The sequence below is a fragment of the Phaseolus vulgaris genome, chromosome 1 (assembly GCF_000499845.2).
Source record: "Phaseolus vulgaris cultivar G19833 chromosome 1, P. vulgaris v2.0, whole genome shotgun sequence".
NCBI lineage: Eukaryota > Viridiplantae > Streptophyta > Magnoliopsida > Fabales > Fabaceae > Phaseolus > Phaseolus vulgaris.
Genome location: NC_023759.2, coordinates 13,499,508 through 13,518,101, shown reverse-complemented (window position 1 = coordinate 13,518,101; position 18,594 = coordinate 13,499,508). Strand labels below are relative to the sequence as shown.

Genomic DNA, 18,594 nt, shown 5'->3' with positions numbered 1-18,594 from the left:
ATTTTTATGAATAGGGATAAGCTCTTCTCTAGAGAAGTGATGAAACTTCATGGTTTATCTCCAAGCATAGTATTGGATAGAGCTCCACAATTTGAAAACCATGTTTTGAGGATTCTTTTGGAAAAACTTGGAACTAAGTTGTATTCTTATCATCCTCAAACGCATGGTCAAAATAACATTGAAAACATAGCTCTTCCTACTATGCCTAGAGTAATCAAGAAAGGCAAACACAACTCTAGAGATGAGTATGCATACAATAAAGTAGTTCACAAAACTACTTATATTTCTACATTTGATGTTTATGTGGGCTTAATCCTCTTTCCCTTTTTGATTTGTTACCATTTCCTAAAGGATTTGTGCCTAAGGAAAAAGTAACAAAAATTGAAAATTTTAAAATACATAAGAGGATTAGAGAACACATACAACAACCAAAAGAGAAAAATTGTAAAAAGTTGCCAAAAACAAAAAGAAAAACAAAAATGGCAACTTCATAAAATTGATTTTCATACAACTGCTTCAACTAACTCATTTGCTTTGTTTGATAATTCCCCTAGATGGACGTTTGATCCGGGAGGACGAGCTTAGTTGTCAAAGCAAGAGGCTGCTATCCGAGATCGACATTGTGGATCTGAGGATAGATTTTCTCAAGAAGGAGAAGATGATGGACACCATCCAGCCATATACATCCACCTACTTTTGACAAGGATGAAGCCTTGGATTTGAGGACAAATCCTTTTCAAGAGGGAGGGGATGATGGAAGAGGCCCCATCACCAACCCTTTGAGAGGCCACCAAAATGCTACATTGAGGCAACCACTAGAGTCATAGTCAAAGAGGGGTCAAGAGGACACATTTTACATGTCATAAACTCTAGTGTGTAATAGCTTTTTACTTTCTAGTCAAAGTAGCATAGGAATTTTCTTTGTAAAAATTGTTTGACTTGTAATTAGGGTAAATTTTGGCTCCTAAAAACCAATCTAAGTTAGAGTAGGGTTTCTAGAAACTCCTAAACTAACTTAGGCCGGTCACTTTAGGCCTTTAGGCAACCTAAGAGACACACCATGTCACGCTTTCCATGTGTGCTCTCTTTTAGGCGCCAACTTCATTTCATTTGATGTACATTTTCCTTTCATTTGGCTTTTCATTTCCGGCCTCCTAATCCTATATAAGGAGAGCTTGGGGTGCTGAAATTGTAAGATTATTTTGAGTAATGAAATGCTGCCAAAATGTTTCATTCTTACTCCTTGCCTAAACTCTCTTAGGATTTAGGCCTTTAATCTTCCAAACCGTCACCTCCAAAGAGAGTAGGCCTCACCTCTCTCACTTTCATACTTCTCATGCACCTCCAAGGCTACCATTACTCCTAGGAGAGCCTTGTCCACCAACAATCCATGGATGCTTCCGCTAATTCCACATCAAAAACGCAAAGATGAAGACCTCAAGCTATCAGTCATCATTCCAATATGTCCTCTTTAGGCAAATCCCATAAAAGGGTGAACCGTGAGGTTGATGTCGGGCCCAACTCCTCTCACAACGAATTCTTGGGGCAGGATAAGCATCTTGACGAGAAGGTGTTTATCCCTTTGAGCTTCGCCAAGAATAAGTGTTATATGTCGGCCACTACTTCCGAGCTAGCTGACTCCTTCTTAGAGTTGTCGTTGGATACCTACTCAGTCTGTCGGGCTCTTAGATCCGAGAAGTACAAATCTGTTATCAGTTATATCATGTATCAAACCAATCAAAATAACATAAATCGGGCACTCAAATCCTGACATTACAATAGAAATAAAAAATATCAAGTTTAAATGTGTTTAAAATCCCTAATCCACATGCTATTTTTTAAATTTAAAATTTAATTAAATATTATATTAAAATTAAATAAATTATTATATATAAAATAATTTATAAATTGATATATGCGTAACCAATTGTAAAAAGATACTCGTAGACTTAGTGTTGGTAAACTTTACAACGAGATAACTCTCAATGTGCTAACACCTTTAGATTAACAACATCTATTTGTAAAATTGTGTTATCATATGGGAGCAATCAAATTGTAACACAACAAAGAAAGATTATAGAATTTAGATTAAACTGTTATCAAAATTGAAAGGAAAAATTGTGCAAAATCGGTGGGAAAATTCACAAAATTAAGAATAAAAACCGTAATTTATTTTATACTTAATATTAGTCTTGTAAGAATATTTTAAGAACATTTGAAAGAGGGACAAATTTTGACTAATAATTTTGGAAACCAAAATAGTATACTCAAAATTTATATATATTCATAGTGAGTTAGTACATATTTTTATAAAACTGTAACAACATATATTTAAAGATTACCATATATTTCTTCAAATTTTTGAATTCATCAATAATTGAACTAAAACTAAAATTTTCTAACTATTTATTTTTTTAATGTAGATAACAATATTGTATTGCAAGAAATTCATCTTTCATTCTATTTCGCAATTTTATTTTAGTGGTTTTCATTGTAAAAAATAATCTTTTATGTTATAACTGCAAAAATATAAAAGAGTTAAAATAAAACAAATTAAGTGATTAATTAACTAAAATGAACTTGATTTTCCTAGTCAAAGATTAACACAATTCAAGAGTTGATTGTTGATAAGTTCTTCAATCTAACATCAACAATATAAAATGTTGAAGTTGAAATTTTAAACAAATTTTCTCTTGTTCATTAAAATTCAAAGAATAATTTTTTTTTTTCATATTAACGAGTGGATATATCTACAATGTTAAAAGCTTTATAAACATCCTTAAGAATTAAAGAATTGCTTAAAGTTAAAAGTTAAAGGTGACATTTAATTCTTTCAACTACTTATATATGTTAGACTTGAAGATTTTGAAGCCCCAAGATATGGTGTTTTTATGATGTAATTTAAAGATGAAAATCCATATGTTTAGTATGTCTTGACTTTCATTATAAAGTTGTTTGAGTCGTATTTATAAGGAAATAAAGTTGTTTGAGTTTTATATCTATAAGGAAAAGCACACAAACGCTTTAAAAATAAGATATTTTTGAAATATGAAAAATGTTTTAGAAAAGGTTTAAGAACATTATAGCGGATTATCTCTCATTTAATCATTTAACCGTATTTAACTAAAAATGTAAGAACACATCAGAAGGTCAAAAAATGCAGAACAGACATGATATTTTAACTATGTACTATGAAATATATAGCAGCATACACTCATCAAAACTTTTACAATAAAGTATTGATCCACTGCACTACACAAATCGCAAAGTCAAAATTTTAAACAAAATTATACACCAAATAATCCAATACAATGAATCACTGAAAGTTCTTTCCATTTTCTCCCGAACCAGTGGCTGGCACGGCCACTCCTGGCACTACGAACTGTGAGATACCTTCTGAGAGGTTCTTAACTGCTTTGTCAAAATTGACAAAACCCATGAACCAAAAATCATGTCCATCCACAGTTACAATCTGAATGTACTTTTCTGATGAGTTCTCCCTCATGGTCACTGGGTTGACTGTTCCAACCTTCCCCAAAGGCACCATTACCTGTGACACAATAACAATTTCATGTCATTTCACTCACAATAACACAATCCTTTAATGCAAACATATATTTTAAATACCCTTTAAGAAAATGTGATAGATTTTGTCTTTGATCAAACCAAACTGAAGTATTCGACCAGAGATAAAATTTATCACATTTTAGAATTATGAAGAATAAAACTATCAGTTTTAAAATTTCTGAACTGAAACCAATCTTAATCAAATCTTGAAGAAATCAAAACCAATTTTGATCAAATCTTGAGAGAACTAAAACACATTGTACCCTTCATGTAATTTACTCTCTCCCTCTTTTTATCTGCAAAGATGAACAAAGCTTTAATGAAGTATTTTGACTAAGATAAGTACCTTGTAGTAGGTCCAAGTTTCCTGGCCAGAGGGTGCGGTGAAACTCAATGGGCGATCACTGCAAAAGGCTACATGAATATTGGACAGGTAAAGGGTGCCTGCAACAGGACCTGTTGAAGTTGAAAGATAACAAGCAAAGCTCTTCTTGAGCTTCTCATTTGGATAGGTTGAGAATGTTTGCTTGTAAAAGGACTCAAATCCACCTTCTGATATTGCTTTCACAGTCAGATTCATCTTCCCCAGTGCAGCCGAAGATACTGATGGACCTGTTTTAACTGCAAATAACAGTAACAAACTAACAATCACATATCATGTGAAAAAATACAATTTAACTACCTTCTTTGAAGGCCTTCAAAACATTAATTTAAGTTTATTTGTTCTTAAGGTATATACAATACAAGGCTGGTTTCCTATAAGATCAACTTAGACGTGGATCCCAAGTTGAATCTGCTTTTAATTTTCCATCTTTATCATTTGGAACATCGAATATTCTTTTCTTTCACATCAACTAAAGATTAATATTGAACAATTAATCTCAATCACTAATCCATATAAGGTTTACTTTTCACTGTTTAGTAAATTCCCAAATATTTCAGAGACAAAAAACATATTTGCATGCTGTGATTTCTAAAAAATTGACATCATAGAGCAATCTAACCCATGGTATTACAAGAAAAACAGAACTCCAAATTTAATTTCTTACCTTCAAACAATTTCAAGCCCACTTGCAATAACATTAGAGACTGAACTTCAAAAGTAGATTCTCTATGTTTTATTGGCAGTTCCAACTTTGAATTTTGAATTAATTAGTTTGGATAAAATGAAATAGAGTGGAAAAACTCACGGTTGTGCCAGACGTTGTGAGCGGTGGCTTCAGCCTTTTTGCTCCAGGAATCGAACATGTGAAGGATGGACTCCATGGGACTGTTGCTCGGTTTCTCGACAGGGCTGTGTTGCACGTACGGATGTTGTTGGTAGTATTGAACTGGCTGAGGTTGTCCGCCACCACCGCTCTGTAAAGCTGCTTTTTTGTTATCTGGGTGGCTGCTGGGAACCGCGGGGGTGCCCATTATGTGAGTTCCCCAATTCTCAGCGCCAACGTTGGGCGGAGAAGATGATGAAGATGATGCCACACCTTCTGGTTCTGGAAACTGCTGGTTCTTCTGGGTGGTGTTGTTGGTGTTGGTGTTCATCTTGTTTGTATTTGCAAGAGAAAGATCAGTGGAATTAAATTTATGGGAATGGTTGAGAATGATACACACCAGGTATCATATAAGTAGTTGAATTTGGAAGGAAAAGTTTTACGCGCTTACGCTTAGGTATCATACAAGTCCCACACCGCCACCGAAACCGTGTATTCGGAAAAAGAAAGCTTAGGAATTAAGATCCTAATCAATCTCTCTTTTCTTCTACCAAATACATTAGGAGAATTAGCTAGAAAAACAGCTAACTGATAATAGTTGTAATATTTTTAAGAATAATGGTGAAGCACATGATCAAAAGACTTGAAATACATTTTAGGAGAAGTTTCCAAGAAGGGTAAATTATCCGTTATTAACCTTCAAACTTTAAGACCATAGTTTGAGTGAATAGATATGAAAGATGTTTTATTTAAGGGATTAAGTTCATAAATTAAATTACTTCAATTTTTTTTAAAAAAATATTAAAATATTCAATTGTATAATTTGATTCTTTCAATTTTATGTATAGAATCAATATCAGAAAAATATCAAGAACCGGATAATAAAGAGAAAAAAAAATATTTGCATAATTGATTTTATACCGGTTCATTAAGAGTTATATCTAATTACTCAGGAATCAAGTTCACACAATAAGAATTTCTACAAACACAACCAATAAAGTGAAAATAAACAATCCAAAAAATTAAATATCAAACCTTAAAAGATTAGTTTCACTTCAACATGATAACAACTAAATATTGTCAATAAAGTTAAAAAATGGTGACTTTAACTTTAAATAACGGTTTAGTCCTAATTTTTCAATCATAAACATATTATTCAAAGATAATGATTTTTTTTAAAACCACGTATTATTTTTTTTTCAAAATACAATAAGCTATTTTTTTCCAACGTTTAATTAATACATTATTTCATAAATGTGACTCATTCCTTTTGATCACATTTATAATACATTAAGCCACTAGTTTATTTAAACATTATTATTATAATATAAAAATATAATAAGTCATATAAATTATTAAAACATTGTTTATTTCATTTTTATTAAATAATTGAATAAATAAATAAATATATTAAAGACAATTAAATCAATATTTATAAATTTTTGTAATTAAATATAACATAAATAAAACTTATAACATTTAGAAATATAATTAAATGTGTGATTACAATACTTTATAATTTAAAATATAATTGTACAACTGAAAACATTAAAAGTTATAGTTTAATGTTGCATATACTTTCAAAATTAAAAGAAATTGGAACTTATAATTAACAAAACCATATAATTTATTTCTACATTTTATGAATTTTTTTTGTCCAAATGATCTTCAACTCATCCTAAAAAAAAGATAAAAACAAAAAATACCAAGTTACGAAGACAATATTTATTTTTTACTTTCAACTTTAACATCTACACTACTTAAAACTTGAAATAAAAAAAAAACAATTTGTTTACAATCTTTATTGGAAAAACCAGAGAAGTTTCACTTAACAAGAAAACTCCCATAATTAAATGGTTGTTAAAGGAGAAACAATAAAGCAGCAAAAACGACTAACAAAATCTCTTAGTTGTTTAAGCCTACTAAAAAAATACAGAGTCAATTGATAACATTAAATTAATAAAGTTGTTATAATCCTTCTACTATATCCAAATATATGATGTTACTCAATTGTGTGAACAACATCAATCAGCTAAAAGTATTCAAATCAATTCAACTAAAACTGAAAAAAAACAATCTTGAACATAGACATTGAAGAAATTGTAAAACTAAAAAATAATTAAGTTGAATTGGTCTTGAGTTTCATACTTGAAGGCCACTTCAATACAAAATGAAGAAAACCTATAAATGTCTCTTAATATTTTTCCTTTTAACAAAGATGAATCCTACTAATAAGAAAAATAGTCATAAATGTGTTGTACTGGTAGGCTAAAACTGAGAGGTTAAGCCGATAGCTAGATACAAGACATAACCAAGAAGTTATGTATAAAAGAATAAAACAAAATATAAATATTATTATAATAAGGCCCAATTAAATAAAAGTCTGCATTAGGGGGTGCGTAAATAATAAAACGGTGTAGAAAGGAAGTCCAAAGGTAAAAGCATAAGCTCATTAAGGAAATTGTATAAATAGGAGGTCAACATAAGAGGTAGGTAAGATTGATTTTTGTCTAATGAACATAAATCTATTTTTGACTTTGGTATCGGAGCGCCTTGCAGGTACACCCCCATCTGTGTGAAGGAGAAGCCGAGTGCACCCAACGTGAGAAGAAGCCGAGAGCACCCAGCGTGAGGAGAAGCCGAGAGCATCCAGCTTGAGGAGAAGCCGAGAGCATCCAACCCTAGTTGAAGCCGAGAACATCCCGCCCTAGTTGAAGTCGAGAGATCCAGCCCAAGAAAAAACCAAGAGAGTCCAGCCCAAGATTAGAGGATTTGTACAAGAGTTAATCTTGTCAACCTGATTCTAGTGTTCTTGGTCCTTGTTGTAAGAACATGTGTCATGTAGATCCCTCTTATTTTGTGCACATACATTTTTCTAAATTATTTATTTTCTTCCTTCATATAAGTTTAATTCATTAGGACCTAAAATATACTCAAAATTATATTGGGTAGAGATGAACCACCCTAGCAAAAAGATTTCTTTTAGTTTCAAAAAGAATTACATACCAAAGTGACTTACCATTTAAATTTATTAAATGTTCTTACATACATTCCAATTGAATATAAGAAAATTTATCCATCTTATGTCTATTATAACAAACTTAATTGAAGAACACATCGTAGACTCACATAATCACATAGCAAGAACGAAAAACTAATTTATATTGTTTTCTTTAACATTTTGTAATGTTAGTTTAAAGTCTAGTATCGGTTAATCAACACAAATTTTTGAAATTCATATTAAAAGTATTAATATTGTGTTATCACGTTGCCAATTTAATTGACAACGTCATACTAAAACAGCATAATAACAATAATTATTCGTCATACAGTTCTTTGCAATGATCAACTATAATAATTGTTAAAGAATCTTTTATTTTCAAAATATAGATTACATTTAGTTTTTTTAAAAAAAAAATTGGAAGAAGAGTAGTTGGAAAAAGTAACCTTAACGAAGAAGATAAGGGAGGAGAATAAAAAAAAAGTGGTCATATTAACGTTCTGTGCAAGGCGTTGACTTGTTACGTGGCAAACGAACATTGGAACAGCGTGACCAACCACGTTGTCCCTCCAACACAACACAACACTTACATTTGGTTTTCTTTCTCGTCTTTCAAATTTTCAATCTCACCCACAAAAAAAGTGTCCTTCATTGCAATTCCCCACACAATGAGTAATTACCTGAGAGACCCTTATTATCCTCCCCCGGGTAAATTATTCAATTAAGCAAATGAATTAAATTAAATTAAACACTCTTTTTTGCCTCAATTGTTCTGCTAATTCTCTTTCAATTTAATCAACACAGGCTACACCCGTCCTTATCCGCCACTGAGTTACCCATAGCGTCGGTGCCGGCGCCGCCGGGATATGCACCGTTCTCGCCACCGCCTCCGCAGTACCAAGGTTACCAAAGCTATTTCAATCAAGAGTACCCTCCGCCACCTCCTTCGCATTACCACTGCCACCATGATAACCCCGGTTTTACTTCCTTCTTCCAAGGCTGGTACATTTCTCTCTCTCTGTCTCGATTTTTAATTTTATTTTCCTTATTGATTATTGGATTTAGAGGAGTATATGTTAGTGGCTTTTTTTTCTCTTAAAAGAAAAATGTGAACCTCAGAGGTGTTGCTTTCAAATTCAGATATGCATTTCTAGAACCTTGTATGTACATAAATAAAGGGATTATCAATTTTCATGATGGATTTAACATTTTTATATTAATTTCTTCCCCCTATTTAAAATGTCAAACTAATGGTTTAGGATGGCATAATTTTGTTTTGGGAAATTAGTGTAGAAATTGGATACTGGAATCTGAACTAACCATAAATGGAACATTGCTGAACCAAAGGAAAATATCCCTCTCTTCCTATTCTCCCTAAGGCCCCGTTTGGATCCAGGGGTGGTACTGTTGTCGACGACGGAAGTCACAACACCACCCCGTTTGGATCCATGCATTGTTGTGGGTGAGGGTGGAAGGAAAGAGAAAGGTGAGTGAATTGTGCTTCTCCTGAAAGATGAAGAGAAAGTTGCACTGTGGAGTGCGAGTGCCAAGTCATCCACACGAACTTACAATGTTGCCCTTGCTTTTGTGCTGGAATCAAGAAGAACAGTGGCCCTGCATGCATGCCACATGAAAGCATGAGATTCCTGACTTGGCTCAGGAATCGTTTGACCATGTGAAAGTTTGAAAGGTCATCAATGAAGTGGGTGAGAGGTAGGTGTGGAACCTGGTTTCTTTATAAAACGATGAAGCTGCTTCCTCCATTCACAGATAAGCGAAGCATAGAGTGTGTAGTTGGAGAGATTCGTAAGTCATAGTGTGTGGTAGGGGCTTGAGTTACTTATAGGTTGTTCATCTCAAAGTGTTGTGTTCATCTCTGGGTTCATCTCTGGCTTCATCTGGGTTCATCTCTGGGTTGATCTGAGGTGAGTTTATGTGTTTGATTGTTGCTTAATCGATTATGGCTTAAATAGCACAGGTAAAATAATCGATTATGGTGTAGATAATCGATTAAGTTAAGCGAGTAACCGATTATCTGTAAAATTTTCGACCCATAATCGATTATCTGAAGTGTGTAAAAGGGGTCTTAATCGATTATTTATTGTGATAATCGATTATGGTTGTTTTTTGCCTACTAACATAATCGATTATGCATTGATAATCGATTATCCTGTGTATATAAGTGATGCGATAATCGATTATGTTGTAAAATTTGTGAAATAGAAATGTTTCTTAATTTGTTTTATGTTGTTTTCAGGTGTGTTCTTCATCCTATAAGTCATCCCTATTGCTGTTCTTGAGTGCTTATCTTCAGGTTTTTAAATTTTTTATGTAAAGTTATTTTTTTTAATTTCTGTTTTATATTTATGTTTGAATGATTATGGTTTTGTAATATAATTTGTTTAGAATTTATTTTAGTTTATTATGGTAAGGCGTTAGTAAATTAATGTTGGTTGTAATATAATTTGTTTAGAGTTTAGTTTAGTTAATTATATTAAGGAGTTAGTAGATAGTTAATTAAATATGTCCGGCAAACCCCACTCAAAGGGAATTGTTAACTCAAATTTTGTCCGGCATACAAAACATGAATACCCGAATTGACAGGGTTGATCAAAGGATGGACATAATTGAGGATACTCTGAGTGACATTCGACGTCATCAAGGCCATTAAGTGTTTTATCATTATGTTATTGTCATTGTTTTTTTTTTCTAATTTTCATGTTGAACATTAATGAATTGTTATTGTTATTTTTGACGTTCACATTGTTATTGTTATTGTTAAGGTTTTATGGTATTTTTCATGCTACTCATTTACATAATCATATTGTTGCAAAAACATGGTACTTTTATCCATGCTACTGGAGCACAAGTGCCTTCATTGATCCTATTTGTGATTGTGGACAATTTGTTGTTTTGAGAATAGCAACAACACACAAAAAAATGCTGGAAAAAAATTTTGGGGTTGTCCCAACTACAAGGTAAAATTTATTCAATTAGGTTTGAAACAAACTTAAGAATGTTATTTTAAACTTATTCATTGTTCAATTTTATTGTTTTCTTCAAAACATATTAGAAGTGGCATGGTTCTATGCTGTAATTTTTTTAAATAGTGCATTGAAGAAGTTGACGATGAAAAAGATGAAATTATTATCATACAACGGAATAAGATATGTCTTCTAGAAAACCGTTTGAAGGTCTCCACACGAAGGATTCAAATGTTATTACTGTGAATGTCTTTTCTTTTTCTAATTAACATTATTATGTTCTTCATGTAATGACTTTATATTATATATTTTGACACCTACTTAATATTCATGTTATATTCTAAATTTCTATTTTCTTTTTAAAATATATTCATTTTACTATTCATAATAATGAAAATTATTATTAAAATTAATTTTATATATATTGTATATATATATAACATAACATAATTTATAAAATCATTTATAATATTAAAAATATGTAAATAAATTAACTTAAATAAAAAATAATTCTTAATTAATAAAATATTAAATAATATAATTATACTTTAATTTTAAATTATAATTAACTAAAATATGAAATAGGATTAATTATTATTTATTCTTTTTTTATATACGAGGGTAAAATTGTAATCTCACAAACTTTACTATTCAACATAATTTATAATATTCTTACAACTTTCACATCACTCACAATTTTCAATAAACTTTCCTCACACATCCACTCTAACATACTCCAATCCAAACAATCTCAACTTTCTTCACACTTCCACTCCCACTCACCCTCAACTTCCACTCCCCCACACCCTCTAATACAAACATAGAATTTCCTACCCAATGCAAATAGATAGATGACACAGGTTCTCCTATGTTTTACCGCAATGAATAGAGACCCTTGTAAACTTTTTAAAAACTTACTATTGTTACAAGATCATCTTTGTTCCTTCCATTTTTTCTTCTGTTCAATGAGTTAATGATGCAGAAGTAGAAATCAGGCACTGTTATTGCATCAATGATAACCTTTTAGGAAGAGTTTTCCTAGAAGGTTTCGGTTTCTTATACTTCTGAAGAAAAGAGAATCTCAATATTATAACTAGCAGACAAGCTGCCAAATGTTTACACACTGATGGTCTGTTTATAGAATCAACATAGAAAAATATCATAATAAGATAACCCTAGTAGTTTAATCTAATTCAACATAGGATAAACTATCTAAATAAAAATAACCATAAGTAAAAAAAAACCGTAACTTCAAAATCAAATCCTAGACTAAAAATGTAAAACCATTCTCTAAGTTGAACAATAACCAAACACATTTTTTATTTTTATTTTCCCGGAATACTGTTCCTAGAAATCTGATGCTCAGGAAAGTAATTTAGTTAGGAATGAAAGATGAATGATTCCTTGTTTCAAACACCACTTTAGGCTATTGTTTAGGTTGAAGGCAAATGAAGCAGTGACCTTTAAACTTGTAGTCTTGCGATGCACACTAACAGTCACTTCATAATTATTTCTATTTGATGCAAGCTATGTCTAACATTGGCATGCTAATCATAGATATGAGTAGCTAAAGACTTAGTAGAATGTGAAGCAACAATACTCAGCAGGCTAAGGCTAATGGGAGTAATATAGAGAGAGTGTATGTATGTACACTAGGAGATACCGTTAGACTGTTAGAGGTGTAAAGTTAATCACAGAAAATGTAGGGGCCATATTCTTTTGTGTGGTTTGAACAGATAACCGAGCGAATTGCTCAGTTCTAACTTGTAAGTGCGTAAAAGTAAACCTTTGTACGAAGCTTTTCCCCTTCCTTTGTGTTCTGTGATATTCAATAACAGATGTTCTTTTTCGTTGTTTTCTCATTTCCTGCATCCTAGTTACCCTCTCTCTCTGAGTTTCTAGTAAGTTCCCAGCATATATCATCAGTAAGAAAAGCAACCCCCTTGAAACAGTTTCTAGTATGTTCTGATTTATTGATTTCTTTGTCTAAATATGGGAAATAAGACAACTGTATGTATAAATTGTTGGGAAGACTCATACCATTCTTGAGATGAGGCTTTTATATTTGTTCCAATTGGTTTTGTGATCTGACATAAATCATCGTAAAACTCATTAGTTGGAAACAATGATACATGTACCGTACTTGCCCATGGAATTCATAGATGTTCATGTATCATTTACTTCCCATCACCATCGAATAACTTTTTAGAGGTCTACATGTGACAAATCTTTGTTGTCTAAATTTAATGACAGTTCTTTAAAACTGGTTATTACTTGAAGACCAAAAGTATTCTTCTGGAAATGCAAAACAAAATCCTTTGGACAACCATGTTCTCTCTTTTGTTGGTCGGAATGGTTAACCTGGAGTCAAATCTGTAGCTCTAGAATTATATCAAGTAAATATTAGGAAAAATGACAACAAATAGAATGACTAGAGTCAATTTCTCTTTAATCATTGAAGTCAATTCCCAGCTGTTGTATCACTTCATTAATTTCATATTACACTATAAAACCGGGTGACCCTGAACAATTAGATTAAAATATGATCTAAGCTCAAAATTTTCTTACAAGTTACACTTTGTTGAAGAGTTTAACCTCTTTTTTCTTTTGAATGCAAGTCTCGTACTTCTTTTTTTGCAACAGCCAAGTTTTTTATTTATTTTATAATCCAAAGTCCAGCTTTTGTTTAACAAACTTTCATCCAAGGTCTAGGGACTAGGGACTAGAGAGAAATATTTGATATGACTGCAAGCTTTCCATAATATGCAGAAATATCATTTGCTTTTCTAACATATCGTCAAACAAAAGGAAATTCTATACAATTGTTATCTTTGAGCTTGGGAAATCAACTTTTTCAATTGTTATCTTTTCTACTTTCCTTGTTATGTCCTTTATTAAAAGCCTTTTTGGTTCTAAAGACTAAGATTCCTATCTTCTTCTACATGTGCAGCTTGACAGCGTTTTGCTGCTGTTGTTTGCTAGAGGATTGCTTTTTCTGGTGATCATATTAAAAGTTGTATCAGCAGTTTGGTGTACTTGGCCGGTTATAGCTCTCTGGACAAATGCTGCTCTAATGTCTTACTTGATCTGTGCGGGATCTGGCAAGTATTAGTCATTCTTGTAACTCTTGGATCTTTACCTTCTCCCTCACTCATTTCTGGGTTGTTCATAGATTTTCTGATGTGATCATTGTGAATTTCTTTGTATGTGTGAGTGCTTAATGTATATTGGAAACTGTAAAGAACAATATTTTTACGTGGAATTACAAACGAATATATTATGGTTGTTCCTTGCCACCAGTGTCAAACTCCACTCCTTCTTTCGTTTTTGGTACAAATGGATTTAAAATCGGTAGTCAAAATTATTTTACCGTTCATTGGTTCAATTGTCGTGGTTGAGGCAGAGTATGTATGATTAAATATGTTTTAAATATATATTTATCCCTCTACAATGTTCTGTAGTTTTAATCTTTATAAAAATTTGAGTTTCATTAATTTCTATGTAGTACTGTATTGTAAAATAAACTGATTATCACAATCATGATAAGTATTAATAATTTGCGATTGAATGATACAATAAAATCTTCAACATTGGTTCAATATAACTCTGTCAAAACACATTCTTTATTTATAACTTTCTGAAACTCAAACAATGTAAGTGAAATTAATTCACTAGCTGATGAATTTTCGAAGGAAATATCTTAAAAGACTATATATTATATAACAATTCCAATTGTTATTTATAAATTTATCTCTAATTTGAATATTGAGTCAACTGTGGGACGATTGGAATTATGTTAAATTTCAGTTTGAAAACCTTAGCATTGAAGTGAATTTTTGTATAGTGTGTTATCTATACAGCTTTCTACACAAAATTTTAAGTAACTTATTTGAATTGAAGCATATCTTAAAAAGGAATATGTAGAGATTGTAGATTGAGATCATTTTCAACAGAGGAAGCTGAATTTGAAACAGGCAAAATCAAGCATTTTTCAACATTAGAACCTTGAACCGGATTGTGAACAGAGAAGCCTGTTTAAAGATTCTGAAGTATTTTGCATATAAGCAGATAAAGGAAAAGGGTGATTCACAGTTAAAGCAGTGAATCCAGTTTGATTTTTAAAAGTGTTTAAATTTCACAGTATAGTAGAAATTGAGTTTTAAGACAAGATAGATTAATAAGTGGCGTGATTATTTGCAAAGTGTAGCATTGAAGAAGTAGATTAGAAGTAAAATAATAAGCAGTAGGAATGGAAGTGGGTAAAATTGCATTAATGAGTCAGCCTAGAAAGAAGTACAAAGATGAGAATAACAAGAAATGAAATGAGGTAAAATGCAGCTAGAGAGTCCATACATATTCTGGTGCATCTTTCCTTTTCCCAGCCAATGTACGATACAAATACATCTTCTCTACCCTCTGCCCATCTTCCAGGCTACAATCTTCTTGCTCATTTTCATTGAAGATCTCCACATTCAACCTTGGCATCTTCTTGGCCAGCAACTTGCAGGCTCCCACAGTCACTTCGCAGGACGACATCCAAAGGGATCGCATTGTTTCATACTTCCCTACGTCCGTCAGAAGTGCCATGTCACCGAAAGGGCAATCTCTTATCTCAAGCTTCCTCAGTTTCTTGCATCCATTCAACACATACAGCATTCCCTTGTCACTGTCCCCAGCAAATGCAATAGACAGCATTTCAAGCTTCTCAGCATACATTCCAATGTATAGGAAAACCTGGTCAGTCAACTGCCCTGAGAGTGATAGGCGCCTCAGTCGCCTGCATGACTGCACAATTGCACCGAAACCTTCGTCCAGTGGCTGCATTGTATCAGGGTCAGGTTTTGTTGCATCAAGGATGCACAACCTGAACCGGATAAAATTGGGGCAGTTCTTTGCCACTGTAATGAGTGCAGCATTTGTCATCTGGTGGCAGAAGTAGAGTAATGAGTGAAGCTTTGGGCAACCCATTGATATTGCAACAAGTCCTACTTCTGTTACATTGGCTGCTGGATTTCCAAAGGGAACAGATGGAAACACCCTCAATTCCTGCAAATCTGTACATGTCTGGGCTACAACACCAAGTCCTTTGTCTCCAATGCAATCCATTATCTGCACAAATCTAGGAATTTGTCATGTTCACCAATTGAAGAATTAACAAATAAAATGAGAATGTTCTGAATTTCATTTATTTACCCATAAGCGCTGAAGTTTCACACAGTGGCGAATCAGTTTTATCAGATCACTGCCCTGAATGCCTGCTGCATAGCTCAAGTTTAAGGATGTCAAATTTGGGCAAATAGGATATATAGCTGCAAGACAGTGAGGAGCAACTTCCAAAAGCCCTGACAAACTGGTTATGGACTTGCACTTGAGAATGGTGTTCTTAAGCTTTATGTATGCCTCTGATTCAGGATCATGAACAAGTGATCCAATTCCCAAATCCGCTAGTTGAGGTGCTCGTGTCAGTATCCTTTGCAGGGCATCAAGGGGAACTGAACGATTCAGCTTCAAACTCTTCAGGTTAGGAGACCTGGCCACAAGTCTCTCTAGAGCTCCCAAACTAACCTCTCCTTTAAGGCAAGCAAAATTAAGAGAGACAAGCGATGTACAGCTATCAGGAAAGCAACTTAGCCACTGCCCTTTGTGATCTTCAACTTCATTTTCTTGCAGATCCAGCTCCCTAAGATACCTACATTTCAAATCAAATAAAACACGAGCAACCTTGGGAGTCATAAACGCATTCCACAATTCCTCACTCTATTCTCAATCAGCAAACAGATCCATCCACATTATTCATCCTCAACCCCCCGCATACCACATGCAAAACGGTTTTTATTTTACAGGACCATGTTCGGAGAAAATAACTCCTAATCATGTGCAATTCACAAACAGGCAATAAACTTTTATTAAGAACAGATCAGTCAAGCTCCCAAGATCCTCTTGGGCACTAGCTTTTCTGCAACGCTTGACATGCACCAAAAGCAAGTTCAAAGCCATTCACTCAACCACTTTACTCAACTAATTAAACTCTTTTTTCCCAAACTAATTATACTAACAAAGAATTACAAGCCAGTAGGCACCTTAAAAATGTCGAAAAACACTTGAAACTTGGACAGCACAAGAAGACAAAGACCAAACTAATCAGAACATACCTTGAGCCACCTATCCTCCAAAACACAAAAAGCAGTAGGAAGTCATCAAAAAGTGTTCCGACCCCCCACCCCCCTATGAACCATTTAAAATACAAAGACAACAACAAAATTTGTGCAACAAAAGCTTAAATCTAAACCAGAGGAAGACTCCAACACACAAACCTGCAATTTGCAGCTACAGCAGCAAGGCCATCGGTGGTGAACCCTTCACAGCTAACCAGAACCAAAGACTTGAAGTTTGTGAAAGAACGAGAAAGTAGCTCCAGGCTCTCATCCGAGACCACCATCCTCTTGAGCCTAAGCTCCTCCAACCCAACTCTTCTCTTGGCCAGAGCCTCAATCCATGGATACACAAAGCCACCCCAACCGTAAGGAACCAAACTGAAGTCAGCAAAATGAGGTTTTCCCTTCAAAGTCAAAGACTTGAGACCAGGAAACCTTTGGATCAACCTCTCCGGAGTGATAGAGTAACAGTTCCCTATGAACACCCTCTGTCTCGTACACCTCTCTATCCTGTACCAACTTTTACACACCAAAGACAAAGCATTCCGGTCACGGTGTGACACCACATAATCAAATATGTGCTCTATTACCTCGTCGGGGAAATAATTCATCATTTTATTTTCTTGACGCTTATCTTTGTCTTACTCAGTGATCCAAACTCCCCAACGTTCCAGGAAAACTTTCATACTCCATAGGAGAATAGGAAAAAAGAAACAACCCCAGAAAGGTAAGGCTCTCAAATTTTAAGTATTACCACACCATGGAGAAAACCAAGATCTAAAGCCAGAAAAAGTGGGAACAGATCTAGGCTGAAACGAGAGAGTGAGAAAATAAATCTTCAAATCTAGAACATCAGGGGAGTCTATAAAGAGGGTACTGATAAAAACCGAAAATATTATACTTCCCAACTTGGATCTGCTTGGAGGGTAGCCAAAAAAACTCAATTTTTCTCAAGGAAAAAACAACTAGAGAAAAAAAAAATGAACAATGAGGTGGAAGAGAGGAAACCCAAAACAGAAAAAATATGACCTTGCAAATGAAAAGGTGATGATGGATTTCGAAACAGGATAAAAAGAAAAGTAGGATAGATCTGAGAAAATCCAAGTTTGGCAGAAATCCTAATTTACACTATAGATCAAACCACCCAAGAGGCGAATGCGCTTAGAGCTTAGAATGAGAGAAAGATTGAAAACCCTTGGTGTGAGTGAGTCACATGTTGTGTTAAAACAAAAACTCAAGAGTGAGAGGGGTAAGAAGAATAGTAGGAGAAGAAGGAGAAAGAGGAGAAGAAGGTGGTGGTGTTGGTGGTAGTGAAGTGAAAGAAAGGAAGTAACCCAACTGGTTGAGTTGAGTGTAGATATATTTAACCATGGTTAGCTTATTGTAGCTTAACTCAACCAGGAAGGATGGTTGGTTGGGGGCTTTCGAATGAAATCAGAGAAAGCAGAGGCGTCGATTTTGATGATGGGATATTGAGAGAATCTTGACCGTTGAGTGCGTGAACATGCATCAGTCCCTGTCACTGCTTTCCAAGTGAGCCTCACCCTCTGCTAAAAGTCTCACACCCTCTCTGCTAAAAAAAAGAGTTTCTGAGAAAGAGAAAGAGAGAGAGAGAAAACGGCATGGACAAATCGAAAACGACTGTCGGATTAAAGACACCTGCTTTCGGGAAAAACTAC

General features: G+C 33.7%; 2 protein-coding genes and 1 long non-coding RNA gene across 3 annotated transcripts; 1 reads left to right on the top strand and 2 right to left on the bottom strand.

Annotated features, from left to right (window-relative positions):
• Nucleotides 1-3,150: 3,150 nt before the first annotated feature.
• Nucleotides 3,151-5,403, bottom strand: LOC137813632 (GEM-like protein 5). Its single transcript, XM_068615983.1, has 3 exons — nt 4,758-5,403; nt 3,914-4,188; nt 3,151-3,550 (listed from the first exon to the last, which is right to left on the bottom strand). The coding sequence occupies exons 1-3, from the start codon at nt 5,104-5,106 to the stop codon at nt 3,317-3,319; spliced, it is 858 nt and encodes a 285-aa protein (XP_068472084.1). The 5' UTR covers nt 5,107-5,403; the 3' UTR covers nt 3,151-3,316.
• A 2,898-nt stretch (nt 5,404-8,301) lies between these two features.
• Nucleotides 8,302-10,627, top strand: LOC137813631 (uncharacterized). Its single transcript, XR_011081466.1, has 4 exons — nt 8,302-8,484; nt 8,581-8,778; nt 9,124-9,701; nt 10,034-10,627. It is a non-coding gene; the product is annotated as an uncharacterized lncRNA (long non-coding RNA).
• Nucleotides 10,628-15,004: 4,377 nt separating this feature from the next.
• On the bottom strand, nt 15,005-18,594 carry LOC137813630 (protein AUXIN SIGNALING F-BOX 2-like). Its single transcript, XM_068615982.1, has 3 exons — nt 17,075-18,594; nt 15,954-16,449; nt 15,005-15,869 (listed from the first exon to the last, which is right to left on the bottom strand). Exons 1-3 carry the CDS (start codon nt 17,527-17,529, stop codon nt 15,099-15,101), a joined length of 1,722 nt encoding a protein of 573 aa, XP_068472083.1. The 5' UTR covers nt 17,530-18,594; the 3' UTR covers nt 15,005-15,098.

Bases quoted from the DNA above. Each gene is read 5' to 3' on its own strand.
- LOC137813632 (XM_068615983.1), bottom strand. From the start codon at position 5,106: ATGAACACCAACACCAACAACACCACCCAGAAGAACCAGCAGTTTCCA. The intron at 4,189-4,757 runs GTGAGTTTTTCC...TGTTATTTGCAG, and splicing joins TCACAACGTCTGGCACAACC to TTAAAACAGGTCCATCAGTA. The intron at 3,551-3,913 runs GTACTTATCTTA...ATTGTGTCACAG, and splicing joins AAACTTGGACCTACTACAAG to GTAATGGTGCCTTTGGGGAA.
- LOC137813630 (XM_068615982.1), bottom strand. From the start codon at position 17,529: ATGATGAATTATTTCCCCGACGAGGTAATAGAGCACATATTTGATTAT. The intron at 16,450-17,074 runs GTTTGTGTGTTG...TTTGAAATGTAG, and splicing joins GCTGTAGCTGCAAATTGCAG to GTATCTTAGGGAGCTGGATC. The intron at 15,870-15,953 runs GTAAATAAATGA...AGATTTGTGCAG, and splicing joins TGAAACTTCAGCGCTTATGG to ATAATGGATTGCATTGGAGA.